Below are 20,853 nucleotides of genomic sequence, written 5' to 3'. Positions count from 1 at the left end.
GATCGACAGGGTGGCGCCCGAGCAAACCCCGCATTGAAGACCCGCATAGTAGCATCTTCTGCAAATATGTTTTTATATGGGCCCGTTTTGGGGTGTCTGTCTCTCTCCGCACTCGCGTCGGCCCGCAAAACCCATTTTTCGCGAACTGTAAACGGCTTTTGCGGGTCCGCATTATACGGGGTGTGCTAGAGATGCTCTAACTATGCAGAGGTCAGATATATGCTTATAATGTTTTGTATCCTCTTGATATTTCATTCTAAACAAATAAAATCCACCATTTGTAAAAAGGCCATCTATGGCTGTTTTAGAGGCCAAATTTTATTTGCGTGAGTTGAGCAAAAAATCTAGAAAGATCCCATATTCGGGATACCTAATATAGTGTTCATTGATGACGTGTGAATTTTTTGTTACTGCTACGCATAGAGTTGATCTGATCTACTAGACATAAGTTTTCTTTATCTTATATTTGCTTTATCGAAAGTTCTCATCAACGATTTTGCTAGTACTGTGAAAGATCCGTCCGCAACTCACATGGATTGGCATCTCGTCGGCTCGTACTCCATCAAATGGTATCAGAGCAGAGGTTGCTCATACTTGCTGATCAAAATGTTAAACTCTGTGAACACGGAGAATGTCAAGATTGCTGCTGATTCTAAGTTGTGTGACCCATATACGTTAGATGATCTTCCTCAAAATATTTGAGATATGTTTCATCGCGAGGCCGACCTCCAGGTTGCACCACCACACTGTCATGTTGTTTCGTGCCTCCTTTGTACCCCTCACTGCTCCAACCACCATCACCATGCCTCTCAGTGTCGTGCCACTGACTTGCGGGCCCAATGCTGTTTCGAAAAAACAAGAAAAAAATATTAATGAGATTTTTTACAGGAACTGAGAAAAATAGGTGTTAGACAACTTTCCCTAAATTATACTTCAACTATTTTTGTTTACTCCACATATTAGAGTTGACTGAAGTCAAAAACTTCATAAACTTTGACCAAATCTATAGAAAATAATATAAATATTTACCATAGAAAGGTCCATATTATGTGAAAGTACATTTAATAATGAATTTAATGGTATTGATTTATTATTATACATGTTAATATTTTTGTCTATAAAACCAAATTTACGAAGCTAATATTTGAAGTAAATAAAAACGAAAGGAGTACGATCATCCAGTAAGACAACTTTTACTGAAAGTTTTCACAGTAGCTATTGAAGATCTTTTTTTAGAATTAAAGTAGCTATTGGAGTTGCTCTAAACAATGTCACACAAGTTTGGTAGCGCTTAATGGGCCGTCAAAGGCCCGATCTTAGCCCAGCGAATACCCCCATCCCGTCGTCTTCAACCTCCCCCCTCGGTGTGTTGCTTCTACAGAGTAGAGTAGCCAATCGCGGCCACGGACAAGGGAACTAGGGAAGGTATGGAGGCGGCGCCGGAGAGGGAGAGGGAGGGTAGGGGGGAGGAGTGGAGCGACGGCGGCGTGCCTCTGGGTTTCCGGGTGAAGGCGTGTTCCCGCGAGTCGTCGGGGCAGAAGGCCGCCAACGTGCTGGAGCCCGACCTCCGCTCCCACTGGTCCACCGCCACCAACACCAAGGAGTGGATCCTCCTCGAGCTCAACGAGCCGTGTCTCGTCTCCCACATCCGCATCTACAACAAGTCCGTCCTCGAATGGGAGGTCACCGCCGGGCTGCGCTACAAGCCCGAGGCCTTCGTCAAGGTCCGCCCGCGCGGCGAAGCTCCCAAGCGCGACATGGTGTACCCGGCCAACCACACCCCCTGCCGCTACGTCCGCATCTCTTGTCTGCGCGGAAGCCCCATTGCCATCTACTTCATCCAGCTCACCGGAATCCCTGTACCTGGCCTGGAACCTGAATTCCAACCTCTTGTCAGCCACTTGTTACCACAAATATCTTCTTCGCAGAAACAATCTCATTCGTCGCACAATATGCACCTCCAGGTAGCTCTGCTATATACATGTGTGTTCTACTTGCTCTATTTCTGGTTCTTGTCTTGCTAACGTATCTCCACCCTGCTGAATGAATTGTATTTTTGCAAATTAAATCTAGCTGCTCAAAGACATTGCAAGCAGGCTACCACCATTTCTGCCCCAGATTGAGGTAAAATTGGTCTTGCTCCTAGGCTATAAGCTAGCAGCAATTTGCTGTTTCCCCCATGCTCTCACATTGTCCACTTCAACGGGCTGACTGTCTGCTTATCATTCTGCAGGCTGACCTTAATAGCATCACAGACACCCCAGAGAGCAGTGTTCGTTTCCTGGCTCTGCTTGCTGGCCCATTTTATCCAATCCTCAGCCTTATAAACGAAAGGTGTGGCCCATTTCAAATATATGCTTAATTGCCTGCCTTCATCTCTAGTTTACATACATTATGTGCATGGGCACTACTATTTACGCCCTCGTGTGTGCACCCACCTGTGTGCGAGCAATGCCATTTGATTGATACATTCCCCCAAATTTACAGGGACGCTACAAAAACATCGATTTCCTCCACTGATTCAGACACCCTAAAGACTAGCCTGGCTTCTATTCCAACTGTTTCCTCAAACTTCGAGGCATGTAAATATTCTTTCTGCACACTTCTGTTTATCCTTTTATATAGCTTTTGCTATGTGCAATCGTAGTGTGCTACAGTAAGAACTATGAATGTTGAAAGCTTAATTACATGGTACTGCACCTCCGCTCTATGTCATACTCCCTCCATCCCAAAATAAGTGTCTCATTTTGGGATGAAGGGAGTACATAGCTTCCCAGTTATGTAAAATACTAAAATGTTTATAGGAACAAGTCATTTATCTTCTGCACATCTCTTTCTGAATGAACATTAACTATCCATGGCGCCGAGTGCTGACTAATTGTACACAGACCCCCTTTCTGAGTTCTGAAAAGACCACCCAAGCTTGGAGCTAACCTTGGCTAATAGGACCTAAAGAGTATTTGCAGGAGTATTTACTTAACGTAGTTGAGGTAGATGGTTTTATGGTTACATTCTGGCAACTGCTAAACTATAACATGAGATATAACTATGTCTTGTTGGCAACTTCTAGTTCAATTCACAAAAAGGCTGTTAGAGTTCTGTAGGAGTGTGTTAGGTTGATGTTATCCAGGATTTTCCATTAATTTATGTCAATCATCACATTGCACAAACTCCTTGTTGGCCATGCCTCTGTAGTGAAACACTGAGCACTGACATCTGCTCAGTTTGTTAGTTGCTTGCAAATGCATGAGAACATGAATATTTCTCGCTGGTTTATTACTGGAACTGCTAAACAGCCAGCCTATTCTGTGTGATTGCCAATTTTATGTGTAGAAAAAGGAATTGAATGGTTTCTGATTGTATCTGTTTTCCTGATGGTTTCAAGTATTTAAAATGAAAGTCATATTCAAATGTTCTTTGTTCGAAATGTGCTCTTGTTTAGGGCTGGCAAGCTAGTACCATTTTACATCTGGACTATGTGCTTGTGGTCCTACTGTCTGTGCTCTGCCATTCAGCTTTAACACCAAAGACATATTTTCTGGTAATCATTCCAATTTAAACGACAATAGTAGAAGGCCGATTGCTCTGCAACAATTGATATGGAGTTTGATGATATGAAAATTAAAGGATGGTAACTTATTTTAGTGCTCCGTGCTGTTATTAAAACTACCAATTCATGACTTGTATTTTACAAAAATCTTTTTCAGCTATCATGCATGATCTTCATATCTAGGTTTTTATTCCGTGGAGAGTATTTATGTGCCCTTCAAAGGAAGTTGTCACCTAAACCAATAAGGGAAGTTAAGTTGGTTAAGCAGTAAATGATTAGTAACCACATTCAGGCAGTATGTATTTCCCTTGGGGAGCATAGAAACATACAAGCGCACGTGCACTAATTTCTGTCGATTTCTGTGTTCTGAATTCTTTATTTTTGTACAGGCACAACCTAGGAGAGCACGGAGTCCATCTTCTGTTCAGCCTGCTTCATGTATGCTGGCATTTCGACCTGAAACAGCTATACTACTCTTAAGGAAAGCACACAAGGACAAAACTCTCTCAATTGTTTGCCATCGAGTATGTTCTTTGACCATATTTTTTTGCATTCTTTGGTCATGTACTTTTTCCTCTCGGAGTATTTTCTGAACGTTTGCTTCTTTTGAACTAAGGCATCAAGGGTGCTCCAAAAACTTTTGGAGCCTGAGCCATTCTTTGACGAGCCAATACCTAATGGTGGCATGCTTCCGAGTGAAGTCTCTGATGAAATTCCTAAAAGTGACGCTTCCAACCTAGTGCCTTGTACAAACTACTCTAGTTTGTTTGGAGAAGAATTTGGTTTATCGGAAGATCACTTCGATGGCTCTTTTCTAAATATTTTGGATGTTGCTGCTGTTGAAGAAGGCATTCTTCATGTACTGTATGCAGCTGCATCACAGGTTATCTTTGTCATATTGTGTCATCCTTATATCTTCCAATTTCCATGTTACCTTTTGTTCTAAAAGGCTAGTTTTATTTTCTTGATTGTACTTGTAGCCTCAACTAGGTTGCAAGCTTGCTGAAATTACTTCAGACATGTGGTCTGTCTTACCGCTTGTTCAAGCTCTTCTTCCAGGTATTGATTGGGGGATGACATTATATACTTATATGCCTTTTAGCTTCCCTTACTACTCTTAAATTAGAATTAGCAGAAGTGTGATTGAGTAACAACTTTGGCTACCAAACAATCTACATCTCCCCACATGCACAGCCACATGTTAATATCCCACACTAAAAGATGCAAAGCCTACATGGCCATTGGCTAGTGCAACTAGTGCGACACCCGTGCCTTGTGGCTAAAGACTATAGATTGTGTCCAATCAAATGTTGGTTTGTTTGCATTCCAGGATTTTATCCTATGACTTCCTGGTTACTGATGTCCTTAGGTTTAAATATAGTTGCGACAACCAACTGCACCCCTTCTAAAAAAAGAAAAAATGGGGGCAGATCTATCTGCAAGGGTATCAGTATAACGGCATGCATGCCTTTGTGGAATCTGATAATATGATGTTGCTCTTGTGTGTTTTCATAGCACTTCGTCCTCCATTTAGTGCTGGCCCTACCGAACAGATTGATGATTGTTTTAGCCAATGGAACCATCCAGATGTTCACAATGCTCTTTCCCAGGTACCTCAATTTATATGATTTGTTATCTTCTTCATGCATTAGTGGCACCACTTACAATTTCTCAAGTCATTTGTGGCTGCAGATTGTGTCAATGTCAGTATCATCAGTTTTTCATCCTCTTCTCAGAGGCTGTGCTGGTTATCTTTCATCATACCTGCCATCACATGTTCGTTCTGCAACTCTGAACTCTCTGTTGTAGAAGTATTTATTTTCTTCAGTAGATTGTTGACACGTTTCTTATGTTCACTACTAGGCAAAAGCAGCATGTGTTTTGCTTGATTTGTGCAGGGGACCATTGTCACCTTGGGTGCCCATGATCACAGCAAAGGTCTCTTTATGATTTTGTCCACAGTTATGATTTTTATAATTTGTTCCTCTTTATGACATTATATACTCATGAAACAGGTAGATCTTGCTGTAGAACTTCTGGAGGATCTCCTGGGTGTTATCCAGGTATGTGTGTGTTGGAAAGTTAGTCTACAAGAGCAATGCTGGGAATCTAGATAAATATCTTTTTGTGATGTAATCTGGCATATTTTGTATCCTTTCTTTAGGGCCCACTTTTGTGCCTATACATAATAAATAAACAAAATAATGCTTCAGTTTAAGTTTATCTCCTTTTGGGTACTACTCCCTCCGTTCCTAAATATAAGTCTTTTTAGAGGTTTCACTAGAGGACCACATACGGATGTATATGGACGTATTTTAGAGTGTAAATTCATTTATTTTGCTTTGTATGTAGACTGTTAGTGAAATGTCTTAAAAAGACTTATATTTAGGAACGGAGGGAGTACTCTTGAAGGGGTGTACTGCTGTTTTGAGCTAGCGTGTCTTGCTGTCCTGTATTTAAGATGAAACACCCGGTTGTTCGAGCAGAGTTTGTAGTGTTACAGTCTCCATCATGACTATGATACTTTACTTTTGCATAATCCTAAATCAACATCAATGATCGGTTTTGTTAAATTGCTTACTGTTTTCCATAGCCACGTGGCAATCAAACGATTTGAGTTCTGTGTGATGTTGGTCAGGGAGTTGGGCAATCTCTTCCCCGTTCTCGTGCAGCGCTGAAGTATATTTTATTGGCCGTATCAGGGAATATGGATAATGTTCTCGCAGAATACAAAGTAACCCGTCTTTCATTTCCTGATATTTCTCAGTGATTGTTTTATTACTTCTTGAACATGCATCCTATAACTGCCTACTTTCAGGAAGTCAAGCATAAAATACTTTTCATTCTGGAGATGCTAGATCCTTTTGTTGATCATGCTATAAGTGCAATAAAAGACAGAATATCGTTTGGTGGTGTGTCTGCTATGTATTTGGAGAAACAGGCAGAAGTTTGCGAAATGGCCTTGAACATTATTCGTATAGCTGCAAAGAATCCTGCTGTACTCCCTTCTTTGGAACTTGAATGGCGGCGAGGTACTGTTGCCCCAAGGTTGGTAAGCAATATGTACATGCAGGTGCAGCATAAGTTTACGACTACAGTGAGTAATAATCTATGCTGTATCTTATAATTATCTAATAGTTAACCCCTTGGTCACAACTCACACATTCATATTCCTATTTTATAGAAACAATATATATTTGGCTAATGCATAAAGTTGTCGTTTACACGAAACATAACTTTGTTTAAATGAACTGATGCCAAGTTGCCCTTTATACTCATGAGGTTCTTTAAAAGAGGTAATGAACTGAGTTGACAATCAAGTTGGCCAACTTAGTGTATACATGTCCCACCAACTCAGCTTGTGGCGTCAGTTGAAACAAAACTTATTTGGCCAAAATTGAACTATTTATGGAAGTCGGTGACTAGTTTGCTCTTTTCAAAAATCGAGGGGACAAGACGAGCCATGGGTGAAAACTGAGGGACTGATTTGTGCAACAACACTATCTTTCAAATATTTAGATCGGGCACATGAAAATGTATTGAGCAAATTCATCATTTAGCCTATTATAAAATTGCTTTGTATACTAGTAAAATACGCTAATCTAACTTTATCTTGCAGTATACTTCTTTCTATCTTGGATCCTCATATGCCACTCCCACCTGACGTTGACCTCTGCAAAAGTTCATTGCCCGAGGTTGATCAAGCAGCTTTGGCGGTTTTAGATTGTCCAGCTCCAGCACCACATTCTTGCAACCCTGAAGTTGTTGACGGGCGAGACACATCTGAAATAGCTATGAGAATAGAAAGTTTTGAACAGTACAGTTCTTTATTTGCTCCTGAAGAATTGAAGCAATCTGAGTTGACAAATACTCTGCGAGAAGGCCATGATAAAGCAAGTACAAATTTTGACCAGAACATCCCTGAGGGCAGGAACACCAATGTAAAATTACCGTCTGGCCCTTTTCAGTTGGAAGATACTCTTGCTGATGATTACAATGATGCACGGGCTGATTATCTACAACTACTGAACCAAGAGAACTGTGAATTAAGAGCTCTAGAATTTCGTCGCTTAGCACTGAACCTGTGCATGCAACAGGAGCCAACAGTTGAGGGGCATAATGCCGGAATTGATGCTTTGCTACTAGCCGCAGAATGCTATGTTAATCCATTTTTTCTCTTGGATTTACGGCTTAATTCAGAGCCTCTGGATCGAATTGAATGTACTCATTCGGAGTTGATACGAGGGAATGCCTCCTTTGAGTTGAAAGGTTTGCGCGTGAAAGGTTTAGACCTAGCGACAGCGCACAGTTTGGAGAATAAACGGGATAGAGCTGTCCTAGATTTACTCCTGCAAGCTGCAAGATTTGACTGTGAATACCATGCAAAGATACCAGACGGTGAAGTCTATCCAAATGATGCTGAGGATGACAAGCAAGCTATAGAAATTTCACCAGAAGTTACACACCTTGTGGATGCTGTAACTTTGGTGAGAAAGAACCAAGCTCTGCTTTGGCACTTTATTATGAAGCAATTTGGAAGGAAAGGACACTTACCTAATGAAATTCTTCTTGATAGCTTGTTGTTCTTGTTGCACTCAGCAACTGACCTATTTTGTCCACCAGATAATGTGATCGATGTCATATTAAATTCTGCTGAAAACCTCAACCAACAGCTTACATGTCTTTACAGCTCTGTTTGTGCTGGGGATAAGAAAATGGATAATGTAAAATTACATGGTTTACAAAGACGTTGGGCACTTCTCCAGAAGCTGGTTCTGGCTTCATCTGGTAGCGACAATACTAGAGAACTTGTCAGCATTAAAAAAGATGGTTTCCGTTTTAGAAGCTTAGTTCCTCCATCAGCATGGGTACATAAGATATCAGAATTTTCCAGATTTTCTAGCCCACTTCCTCGATTTCTTGGATGGATGGCAGTGTCGCGTTATGCCAAGGAATATTTAAATGAGAGACTGTTTCTTGCTTCTGATTTCTCACAGCTTACATCTTTGGTGTCAATTTTTACTGATGAACTTAGTTTAATGGATGGAGTTGCAACTCAGAAGATTAAGTCTGCTGACACTGAGCAATCTGCTTGCAATAATTACTTGCTTAAGAAGAAATCAATGTCATCAGATAAACCAAGCATGAACAAACTGTTTCAGATTTTACTTCCTGAACTACATTTCTTCTTTCCAAGCATGAGCAGACAGTTTCACACATTTGGAGAGACCATTTTGGAAGCTGTTGGTTTGCAGTTAAAATGTCTCCCCAAAAGTGCAGTACAGGATGTTCTTTGTTGGTTTTCTGAGATGTGCATGTGGCCTTACCTTGAATGCATTAAGGAGCATCTTGTACTTGCAAACGGAGTAAGTTGTTTGAGAGGAAATATTGCTGCTAATGCTAAGGCTGTTGTTTTCTACCTACTCGAGTCGGTTGTTGCTGAGCACTTAGAGGCTATTGTTCCTGAAATGCCAAGGGTAGTGCACATTCTTGTGTCACTTTGTAGAGCTTCTTATGCTGATGTGGCCTTCCTTGACTCTGTATTGTGTCTATTGAAACCATTGATATCTTACTTCTTAAGGAAGGGAATTGATGATGAAAAAGTGATGGGTCATATAATTGACTGCAGTGATTTTGAATTGATTTGTTTCGAAGAATTGTTTCAAATTATCCGGTGTGGTAAACATACAAAGGATGCAACCGGTGATAAGATTCAGGTCCCATTGCTGATCTTCATTCTGGGGTCCCTGCTTCCTGATCTGTCCTTTAAGAGGAGGATTGAAATATTGGACTCCTTGCTAGTATGGGTAGACTCTATCGGTTCTGATCCACCATCACTGCTGTGTAGCTATCTTGAAGGCTTTCATACACTTATTGATGGTTGTGTAACTGTACTAGTTCAGAATATTGAATTACTTGGTATCAGCATCCTTTCTGTGAGTGAACAGTCTAGGGAGGCTGCAAATTCCATAAGTGGGGATGCCATGATGCAACTTGAGAAGAATTCACAAGATAGTGCAGAGCAGCTATTAGTTAAATCCACAGACAATGCGGAAAAGTCGAAGGGGGTTAATTCTCCACCTGTTGGTTGCATTATAGAATTTTGTGATGCCCTGGAGAAGGTCATTTCACATCTTACCCTGTCAACTGAGAGTAGCTGGAAATGGCACCATCAGTTGGCCTATAGGCTGTCTTCATCGATGGCAAAGTGTTTGCTGTATGCGAAATGTTTAAAATCTGTTACTCAAGGAAACACAATTTCTAGTAACACTAGGCAAGAGGTGGAGCTTGTACAAAAGCACTGGGACAGTGCTCTTGAAGGTCTTGCAGAAACCATTTTAGGAAATCAGGAAAAGCAGTGCTGGCAGGTGGCATCCTCTATGCTTGACTATATGATTAAACTACCTAATGTTCTTGCTTGGGGTAATGTTCTTACTGCCACTTGTTCAGCAATCGAGCACTTCTGCTCTCATGCACCTAGGATATCTTGGAGACTGCAGACAGAGAAGTGGTTATCGTTATTGGTTTCAGCTGGAATTGAAGACCTCAAGAATAGTGAAACCTCGTTGATTAATCTTTTCTGTACAATGTTGAGTCACGCCGAACCAGAACAACGCTCTGTTGCATTGCAGCAACTTGGGAGGATTATTCACTTGGCGAGCACTGCTGAAGTTGGATCTGGTTCAACAATGGCATCCCATTTGGTTACTCATACATGGAACAGAATAATAGCATTGGCTCTCTATGACTCTTCTATGCTATTAAGGAATCATGCAATGGCTTTGCTTACTGAATATGTTCCATTTGTTGATAAAAATCATCTGCGGTCATTTCTTGCATCAAGTGACGGTATCCTGAAAGGTGTGGGGCAACTTTCGTGTGTAATCGAAGAGGGCTATTTGACACGAATGTCCTTACTGTTCCTTTCAAAGGCATGTCTTTATTCTTCTTCTGAAGATATTGCTTTGATTCCTGAATGTGTTTGGAGGAAATTGGAAAACATGCAAGCATCACTAACTGGTAAATAATGCTTCTCGATTACCCACATTTATGTTGTACTTATGCCCTTATGTGGGGTTCAACCTTAACAACTGATTATTGAAGCACTTTATTTACTATTTTCTGATGTATTATTAGGAGGTTTTGGTGCCCTGGAGAAAGATCTCTGTCGAGCTCTATGTCAGCTAAGAACTGAATCTGATGCTAAAACAGTCTCTCTCTCTCTCTCTCTCTCCCTCCCTCTCTCCCTCCCTCCCTCTCTCCCTCCCTCTCTCCCTCCCTCCCTCTCTCCCTCCCTCTCCTTCAACCATCTTCTTCTATCCTAGGACCATGGCTAGCAGACTCAATATTATTTTGTACATGTTCTGGCTACTGAGTACTGACTCTGTGTCTCTTTAGGTTGTAAAAGAACTTCTTGCTGGATCTACTTCAAAACCAGTAAATACTGATTATAAGGATGTCCGTGAATCAATTCTTCAGGTCATAATCTTTCTTATGATTCATTACGAAATGCCTATTTTTCTATATTATTGTCACTTCTTTTTCTGCTTTATTACTTGAAGTCTGTGCTGTCGATCACTGTTTCAGTTCTGAACTCAAAAGAGGTTCACTTCACATTGATGAGTGTGCGTGCACTTTTGTACCTAACAGTATAAGTGCTTAATACTTCTTCAAATAGCAAACTTCTAGTCATTGTTGGAGGCTTGGAGCAATTACCTTGATCTTTAGAATTCTTGAAGGAAGAACTTTTGTAATAGTATATGCAGTAACAACATTTTTTGTTAGTTTGATAGTTTTGGAATTCATGTTCATCTTCCAGAAAACCAAAATGCTTGCAAGCAAGACTGGAAGAGGCAGCACTGGCATGCTTGTATTTTTGTTCAAATATATACTCCTTATACCCTAGTTGCTGTGCACATAGGGTGTTAATGTCAAGCTCCAGTCCATGCTGGTAACCTGCTTTTGTGAATCCTTTTTGATAGGTGTTGTCCTCTTTGAGTTCTGTTGAGTCCTACTTTGAGTTCTTCTCGATCAGATCTGATCAGGAATGTCAGGTTAGAGATACAACCAAGGTTTCTGGCCGCCATGTATTCATTATCTTATTCTGACACTTAAATAATTACAACACCAAGGAACTTGAAGAAGCTGAGGTTGAATTGGAGCTTATTAAAAATGAGAAAGCAGTTCTGAAATTTGCCGGACATCCCCAGGATACTGTGGTTCCAGGCATGTTATCATGTAAGATCAGTGACTATTAAGAACTATTATTATGAATATTGTTCCCTTAATGTGCAGTAATGTAATTGCATCTACAGATTACAAGGATAGTAGTGAAGTTAATACACAGCTTCAGCAGATCCGTGAAGATATACGGTCCCTGTAAGTTGACATATCACATTTTACACCTGGTCCAAGCGTACTTTATTCCTCAAGCTCTTGACAATTACTTTCTTTGGGCAAAACATTCTTATCACCGTGGGAGGTGTGTTGGCGCTGGTGAATTTTTTAATCTTTGACAACACAACCTTTTTAAAGTTTAAATTTTCCCTATGAAGTTAGACTCATCATGATAAGTACAGCAATTTTAGTACTCTTATCTTGCTTTAGAAATATTCCTAACAAAAAAAAATGGTTAAAGATGTACCTCAGAGATCATTAAGATTTACATGAAGCAAGTCATTGTTTTGAATTGGTCGGGTGCTCTTTTACCTTGGAAAATTATAGAGTTACCCCATGGTGGTTTTGATGGAGGCACGAAGTGCTGCATAATATGGAGTACTGAAGTTCTAAATCCTATTCCTTTTCTAGATCTTGAGAGCGATAAGTTTGAATATGAAGCTTCATAAGAAAGCCTTGTATATCCATGAATAGTACTCCCTCTGTCCCAAAATAAGTGTCGTTGATCTAGTACAAAATTCGTACTAATTTAATACTAAATCCGCGACACTTATTTTGGGACGGAGGGAGTACTATTTTCTTACACCAGTTTAATTTTAATTTAGAAGCATTAAACTTTTTTTTGAGGGATAGAATCCTTGGAACTTACTGTTAGCGTTACTTGTTATGCAGCTAACATGTATTTCCTTGATAGAGAACGGTCCAAGCTCAGGGAGGATATTATAGCACGCCGACAGAAGAAATTGCTTATCAGACATACCCGTGAAAAGTACTTGGAAGAGACGAGTTGCAAGGAAATGGAGCTTATGCAAGAGCTTGATAGGTTTGGAGCTGTTGCCTCTTTATTTGACATGTCAGAAACGACATATGTGCTTGTTCTTATTTCCTTGTTGCAATATCTTTGCAGGGAAAGAACACTTGAGATGGAGCGTGACATCGAAAGGCAGCGACAGCTGGATCTTGAGCGTGCAAAGTCCAGGGAACTGCAATATAACCTCGATATGGAAAGGGAGAAACAAACTCAGGTATATGCTATAGTTTTACCCTTTCAAATTGAAATTGCTTATCGGTGTCGTGGCGTGTTTTGTTTGCCATCGCCATACGTTTTTTTTTTCCCTGTTGCATCATATGCTGTGCTGATTGACTTGTGCAGAGAGAGCTTCAACGTGAGCTGGAGCAGGTCGAGTTGGGGCGGTCATCGAGGCGGGAGTTCTCAACCAACCCCAGCAGGTATTGATCGACCCTACCGATTCGCCTGTTCTTGCCATCTCTCGCAACATCTGTGTGATTGGCAAACATTGCGCAGCCGGGCGAGGGAGAGGTACCGTGAAAGGGATAACGGTAGAGGCGCACAGCAGGAGGGAAGCCGCGGCCAAGGCCACGAGGGTCAATCAACGGTCGTGATGGGTGGTGCGTCAAGGCCATCGTCGTTTCCTACGATACTGCAATCCCGCGACCGTGGCAGCGATGGCGGCTACGAGGAGAACGCGGAGGGAAGCAGGGATTCCGGTGGCGATACCAGCAGCATGGGAGACCCGGAGTTCGACGGGCCGGGGTCGGGCTCGAGGCACGGGACACGAGCCGGCAGCAGCAAGTCGTCGAGGCAGGTCATGGAGCGCAGAGAGCGAGACGGTAGACGGGAAGGTAAATGGGAGCGGAAGCAATGAAGGCTACTCTTCTACTCAGTAGTCCTTTTTGGTCAGTTATTCAATGCATCTCTTGCTCCAGCAACCGGCCACTACTGTAACCAAAGCAAATTCTGCGTCTTGTATCATGTACTACTAGTACTTCAAAGCTGCAGTGTTAGTGTTACATAGACAAGGTGGTTTATATAACTGGAAAACAGAGAGATCGGGGGTGAGGTGCACCTTGGCTGCACCGCACCAGACTGACAGGTGACAGCAACACACAACTAACTGATCGCTGCACTGGGGGGAAGGAATGATACTGCATCACTATCACTTCATGCTCCATAAATGTTTGAACAAATAATATATATGGCCAACCCGCTTGATTGCTTGATTACAATCACAGTACTGACTAGCTATAGGACATGCATACAGTATTTGGATAACAACTTGCGGCTTACCGGTGCCTCACCAAACTTTTACCTCCCCCGGTTTTTCGGCAAAGAAAAAGAATCAACTGTTGTGTGATCAATAGCTAACTATTGGATCCTCCTATATGAATACAGTATATGATAAGATATAAACTATATATATATTACTCATGTAATTTATTTTGATGACTATGAACCCTCTTGTTCTATCAAATTGCTGACTATGAATCACCCTCGCCTTTCCATTGGGATCATGGCCAATTCTTGTCACCGCGACTGCTGGTTCGTATCGTATCTATGCCTTCTTTGGCGACCAGAGCTGCTTGTGGCAGATGAGGAGCTTCTCCTTCTCATTCTCCTTGTTCTCGGTGTCATGCTTGTCGCAGGTCCATCTCATCCCCTTGGCGATGGAGGCCACGGAGTCGAGGAAGTATGGGTTGTCCCGGATGATGGCGTAGCCGGTCGGGCGAAGGATGCGGTCCATCTCAACAAGCACAAACTTCATCTCGCATCTGCAATGCCAAATGCCAGGTACAAACCGTCAGCAACTTGACATCTTTTCCTCGTCTGAGCTGAATTCCCAGCAAGATTTTACTGTACTTACCTGTGCGATTCTGCGGTGAACAGGCCGTCGGCGTGCAGCAGGTCGTACGTACGTGGGTACGTGGAGAAGGCCTCGCACCTGAGAAGTGAGAACCAGCAGGTTAATTCCGTTCTGGCAATGTGGAAGGAACAGAGAGTCGTCGAGCAAAGCAGGGGTGCAGTTGGAAGAGGAGGTAATGCGTAGTTGCGTACCAGTCGTGGTTAGTGCCGATGAGCCCTCTGTCGTAGACGACGCCGAGGGAGTTGGGCCCGTAGGAGGAGACGACGTTCATGACCCACACGGGGTCCTTGACGAGGCTCGCCGCGAACCCGCCGTAGACGGTGCTCATGTCCATGACGTTCCGCACCTTGTCGCTCCCCAGCGCGGGCAGCAGCGCCTTGTAGTGCTTGGTGGCCGCCTTCCACTTGCCGTCGTCGTGCTTCATGGCGCTGCCGCTGCCGCCGGGGACGACGGAGACGCGCTCCGGCGCGACGCCCAGCCTCTGGGGCCACTTGGGCAGCGCCTTGGCGCGGGACTTGGGGCTGGGCGCGGTCACGCAGGAGCGCATGGGCACGTACCAGGCCGCGTCCGGGTCGACGCTGTCGTCGCACTTGGCCGGGGTGGTCACCGGCGTCAGCTTGTCGTAGCAGCCGGCGTCGAGGGACTTCTGCCACACGGCGATGTCGCCCTTCTTGTTGTACAGCCGGAAGCACATGCTGGCGAGCATCTTCTTGAGCCTGTCGAAGTCGGCCTTCTGCGCCTCCACGGTGGTGTTCCAGCCGTGCCACCGGTTCTCGTAGTTGATGGGCGGGCCGGAGAGCACCCAGAAGCCGCCCGGCCGGAGCACCCGCTGGATCTCCATCAGGTAGAGCCCCCCGAACTCCGTCCACGGGATGAGGCACCGGGAGCAGTGCGCCATGTCCATGGAGGCCGACGGGATGGGCAGGCGCTGCGTGGAGATGATGCCGAGGATGGCCGGGATGCCGCGCTCCAGCGCGAACTGCACCTGCGCCTCGTGGTTGTCCCTGGGCGCCAGCGACACGGTCAGGATGTCGCGGGCCAGCAGGTCGCCGCCCCAGCTGGCGACGCCGCAGCCCGTGTCGAGCGCGGTGCGGACGCTGCCGTCCTTCATGCCGGGGACCAGGTCGGCCATGAGGTCGACGTAGGCGCCGACGCCGTTGGGGAACATGGTGCCGCCGCCGGGGAAGGTGAAGCGGTCGCCGTCCTTGCGCAGCCAGTGCTGGTTCGACTTCTGGCTGTTGATCCAGTCGTAGGGCACGTTGCGGTACCAGCACTGGTCCTTGCTCTTGGGCCAGCGGATGGGCGGCTTGTAGCCCCGCGGCGGCGGCACCAGGCAGACGGCGCGCTCCGGCGGCGGCGGGCAGTGCCGCTCCATGAAGCTGAGCCGGTAGTTCCCGTACCTCCTCCACCGCTTGGGGTCGGTGCAGGGGGTGTAGTCCTGGTACTCAGCGGGGCACTCTGAGAACTCCACCTCTTCGTCGCCGTTGCCGTTGCCGTGGCCGGCGATGGCGAGGGCGATCGCGGAGCCCTCCTGTTTGGTGGTGGAGACAATGGGGATGATGCTGGTGGTGGTGGTGGAGAAGGTGAAGGTGCGGCCGGTGCTGTAGATGCCGCCGAGGTAGAAGGAGAAGCCGCAGAGGAGGAGCAGCATGAGCGCCACCGGCACGGCCCTCGCCCCGGCGCCGCCGCCGCCGCCCGCCCGCTCGGGCTTGGCCTCCTTGCTGTACTTCATCGCCCTGCCCTCTGCCCTCTGCCCTGCGGATGGGATTGGGCCTGATTTTTTAAAGTTTGTTGATTGATTGTGGGCGTCAGAATCGGTAACAAACCCCGTACGAGAATACGCACGCGACGCGATTTCCGGACCGGATACGCAACGGAATTATCGATTGACGATGAAATCTTTCTCTGCTACTACAAAAAGACGTACCTTTGGGTTGAAAGTGGAAGTTTGGAGCCAAACGGAGCCAGGCGACAGGCCGGGGAGCAGAGGTTGGGAGGTCTTGAGGACGATCGATCGGTCGGTCGATATATAGCTAGCGGCGAAGGAAGGAAGGAAGGAAGGAAGGCAGATGCGTGTCGGCTGATGGGCTCTCGGCCCGCCAAGGAAGATCTACGTTACTACGGAAAAACTACTCCATTGCTAGATTAGATCTGAAGCTGAATGAATATAAAACCGGAAGGATCCTTACTAGGAGTACTACTACTCGCATAAATAAAACGACCGGATTAACAAACAAGAATTGGCAGCCTGATTGGGCAGGCAATTATGTGGGAGTATCTCTAGCAGTGGCCTGGCCGCCCTCTGTGTTGTGTAGGCCGGACACTCCAGGGAGTTTTAAAGACCCCATTGACGCCCTAAAAAGAGAGAGAGAGAGAGAGAGAGAGAGAGACCATTGACGACGGTTAGGCACGCGCCCACTCCCATCACCATCGTCGTCTTCTTCCGGTAACGATTGACCACAAGTGGGTGCCATGATCGGTCCATCCACGGGTGCTTTATTGTGGGTTAATTGGAGACGCCCCGACTCGGCCAACCCAAAGCAAAACATCAAGCAGAGTTACAAACAATTTTTACTGTCGCGTAGTGGGTGAAAACAGGTCACATGCTTGTTTAGACCGACTGTTTGGTCTTGATTGCCAAGATTGACCCATTTCCCTGTATGTTCAACGTCAACCGACTAGTGGAGCAGTGGATCCGCATGCACGCCGTACGTATATATGGCTAAAAAAACACCCACGCGCGTACATACACTTCAGGGAATTGCTTTCTTTAATTCGATCTGGCCGGTCATACATCACATTATTGGCTTTGTCTCGGGCTGTTAACGTAGCATTACAAGATGGGTTTGGCGGATCGCATTTAACCAGTCAGCTCGGTGGAGGAGTGAGTGAGTGAGTGAGCGAGCGAGCGAGTGGGTGCGCCACCACCCACGACGACTGCCTCACTCATCTACACCAAGCCGTGGACCCTAAAAAAACTGTGGACGCCGAAATTGCAGTCGCATGCAAGTAATAAATATCCGAGTCGTCATCTCGGCTGTCAGCTGTTAATCTTGCTAATCACGCACATGCATGCTGGAGTACAACGGTAGGAGCTAGTAGGATTTTGCCATCCTAGCGATGAAGCCCCACGCAGCCGGGCGAAAGTGGCAACTGTAGTTTTGCTGTGAGATGGTATGAGCTTTGGCATGCACCGAACAGAAAATATTGGACCGCCCGCCCGTGACCACAGCAAAGATGCGTCGGTTTCGTTGGCCGGCAGCCGTGCGGCACAGTGAGTGAGTCGACCTAGCTGGGCCAGTGAAATCAAGCTAGATAATACTACTATGGAGTATAGCTGCCAGTAGAGTGTCACTCGATCCATCACGCGTAGAGGCGATTTGGATTAACCCGCCGGCCAGCCTGGCTGGCAACGGATCAATCAATCTGTCGGTGCCACGGATCGATGGATCCATCCATCCACATATGCATGCATGCATCATCACATATATACGGTTCCACTGTTGCTCCTTCTTTCCTGCTCTACTCCACGTCGGTAGCTAGCTATAAATGCGGTTCGATGGAGCGATGGACGCATGCTGTGCTCTGCTCCACCACCGCCACCGCGCGCCGGGGCGACCGTGCATGTGCGCCCTCACGTGCACGTACACCGCCCCGGGATTTAGCGGGGGCTAGCGACCAAGGTAAGCAGATTGTTTATCTGCAGCGGCGTAATCCATCATGCGAATGGATGTATCACGGGAACGGAACCCCGATCGATTGGATCGCGTGTGTACATGCAGGTGCTGGTGCCATGCATGCATGATGCGTGCTTTGGTAGCCTGTCGCGTTCGCTCCAGTTGGCCCGGTCGGATCATCTCTCGTCGATCCGGCGGCGACCGACACGGGCGTGCAAAGCTGCCCGTTACACCCTTCTTCTGTACGGACGGTAGATTCTGTCCATTCATGCATACCAATTATAAAGACCCGGAAACAGATATCGCAACAGACGGACTCCCGTCATTAGGGATGGGCTACTGACAGAGGCGGAACCAGGATTTTTCAAAGCCTAGAGCTAAAACTAACTGGCTAAATATAGGCCTTGTTTCTGTAAAAAGTTCTAGGACTCTTTTTAATCTTAACTAAAAAGTCTATCATCCATACCTGTTTCTTCTCAAGGACTAAACATGGACTAAAGGTCATTAAATGACATGTAAAAATACCATATTACCCATACTAGTAATACACTAGAAGTTATTAAATGGCATGCTAAAAGTAGAGGCACTGTTGGAAAAAGTGTCAAAAAAGTCTAAAAAGTCTCATTTCATAGGGTCTTCTCCCTTTAGTCCCAAATACCCATTTTAGTCCCTAAAAGTCCCTCGTGTTTCTTTCACATGGGACTACAAGGGACTTTTTTTTTGTCCCTACACCAAAAAGTCCTTGGAAAGAAACACCACATAACGTTAAATAGCACGCACAATAATGTGTGCTATAAGTGTGCCACAAAATCACATTCAAAACGTAATATAAATTTATTATTATCATGAGAGAAAATTCCATAAAACAAATAGTTTAACAAAGTGCATCATGTTTGGTATCAAATTAGTGAAGACGTGCTTAATTCAAGGCCATTGTTTCTTCACCAATGGAAGGATCTCAGATCTTTTTTTCTATAACATTGCACCATCTCTAAGAAATTCCCCTTATTTTTTGAGCTAACGGACTCATCATACCCACGAAAAGCAAGAGCTTGCAATAAAAGAAACCTCACGACACCTAACATGATAGTTAGTCGACCCATGTACTCTTCCTCCTTCTTCTTGTTTGAACCGGCCCATACTTGTTTCACATTTTGCCTCGGGTTTTGAAAAGCTTGACATTGCCTTCTTGCTCTATTATGAGCGCTGTTAACATTACCATCATGAGTATCAAAAGATGCAATAGCATTTTTCAAGTTACTAAAACCTTTTTTTTGTATATGCTTCTATTCTATAGTTTTCAGCTCTCGGCTGCTTAAAGAGAAAACAATGAAAAGAGAAGCCTTTTGAGCAACACTATATTCCAACCAATCATGCGATTTGTACCACTCTTCACGAAAGCCTCTCATCTCCTTCCCAATTCTTTCATGTTCATAAACATGACCTATTGGTCGACATGCTCCCATGGCCTTATAATAGAGCAAGCAAAGCTGCCCGTTACATCCTTCTTCTGTATGGACGGTAGATTCTACCCATTCATGCACACTAATTATAAAGCCTAAATATTAAAAAGTGCAGCTGTATTATTTCGGTGGAACGAGCGCATCCTCACGCAGCACATCATTTTACTTTATTTCATTTTTTAAATACTATAACTTTTGAACCGAGCGTTAGAACGACGATTCGTTTACACGACTGCGTTTCTTACGACAAACTCTTCAAAACTAGATCCCATATGGATAGGTTTTGACAAACTTTTTTTTGAGCAATTGTGGGATGATATTTAGGCAACTTTAGTGCTAAAGAAAAGCAACTTCTTATTAGTGTGCGTAGTATGCTCACCTATCAATGAAAATTCCTTTAAAATTATCTATCATGACTAGAAGGTTAAATAACTTCATCCTTTAGCAACCATATGTCAAATGTGGTCAGCTATTTCCAAACTGAAATGGTTAAATTATGCGTCGGATGTGCATGCTCGATTCCGCATGCGTTGGATGTCCATTAATTCATGTATGAAAAAAATTCAAAAAGCTATAACTATCAAACCGTGTGTCGAAATTATGATATGTTTTCACCGTTGGGTTCCTCGTGATGAACTCTTCAAAACGAGATCCTATATGAATGTGTTTTGAAGAATTTTTCTCGAAAGCAACTTCGAGCTAGATGAGGCAATTTTAGTGCTAAACAGAAGTACTTTAATGCTAGTTGTATTGCATCATGTGTATACACATGAGTTACTTGTTGAATGCAGTGGAGTTGCGCAAAAAATACACTAAAAGTTGTTTACTTTTTTGTGATACTCGAGTGCAATTATGACAATTATACACAAATAGCAGACAACTGAGCATAATAGTGTTGTACTTCTATGTTGTCATGAGCTACTTGTTGCTCGGGGTTCCTCACACACTTTCTTAGCTGAGAAATGTGGAACACATCATGTACATCTGACAGCTCCGCTGGTAGATCTAGCTGGTAGGCAACTTGTCCCCTACGAGCAATTATGCGGAATGGTCCGATGAAATGAGGTGCAAGTCTGCCTTTGACCTTGAATCTTTGTAGACCT

The 20,853-nt window shown here is 44.5% G+C and overlaps 2 protein-coding genes across 4 annotated transcripts; one reads left to right on the top strand and one right to left on the bottom strand.

Moving 5' to 3' along the window:
* The first annotated feature begins 1,379 nt into the window (after positions 1–1,379).
* Positions 1,380–13,761, top strand: LOC123437194. The gene is made up of 23 exons (XM_045115691.1): positions 1,380–1,964; positions 2,074–2,124; positions 2,234–2,334; positions 2,488–2,578; positions 3,940–4,074; positions 4,167–4,433; positions 4,531–4,609; positions 5,066–5,160; positions 5,243–5,326; positions 5,414–5,488; positions 5,566–5,613; positions 6,189–6,284; positions 6,369–6,598; positions 7,170–10,570; positions 10,688–10,761; positions 10,949–11,029; positions 11,533–11,604; positions 11,683–11,788; positions 11,866–11,929; positions 12,642–12,770; positions 12,855–12,972; positions 13,101–13,177; positions 13,254–13,761. The coding sequence occupies exons 1-23, from the start codon at positions 1,428–1,430 to the stop codon at positions 13,612–13,614; spliced, it is 6,372 nt and encodes a 2,123-aa protein (XP_044971626.1). The 5' UTR covers positions 1,380–1,427; the 3' UTR covers positions 13,615–13,761.
* A 163-nt stretch (positions 13,762–13,924) lies between these two features.
* On the bottom strand, positions 13,925–16,937 carry LOC123437210 (probable methyltransferase PMT21). 3 transcript variants are annotated; one of them, XM_045115693.1, is made up of 4 exons: positions 16,538–16,937; positions 14,802–16,383; positions 14,611–14,688; positions 13,925–14,518 (listed from the first exon to the last, which is right to left on the bottom strand). In XM_045115693.1, the coding sequence occupies exons 2-4, from the start codon at positions 16,340–16,342 to the stop codon at positions 14,302–14,304; spliced, it is 1,836 nt and encodes a 611-aa protein (XP_044971628.1). In that variant the 5' UTR covers positions 16,343–16,383; positions 16,538–16,937; the 3' UTR covers positions 13,925–14,301. The 3 variants fall into 3 exon arrangements, with proteins under 3 accessions (XP_044971628.1, XP_044971627.1, XP_044971629.1); XM_045115692.1 differs by having other exon boundaries at positions 14,802–16,365; XM_045115694.1 differs by having other exon boundaries at positions 14,802–16,360.
* Positions 16,938–20,853: the final 3,916 nt, after the last annotated feature.

The sequence above is a fragment of the Hordeum vulgare genome, chromosome 1H, assembly GCF_904849725.1.
Source record: "Hordeum vulgare subsp. vulgare chromosome 1H, MorexV3_pseudomolecules_assembly, whole genome shotgun sequence".
In the NCBI taxonomy this organism is placed as follows: domain Eukaryota; kingdom Viridiplantae; phylum Streptophyta; class Magnoliopsida; order Poales; family Poaceae; genus Hordeum; species Hordeum vulgare.
This window is presented reverse-complemented; position numbering and strand designations above follow the sequence as displayed.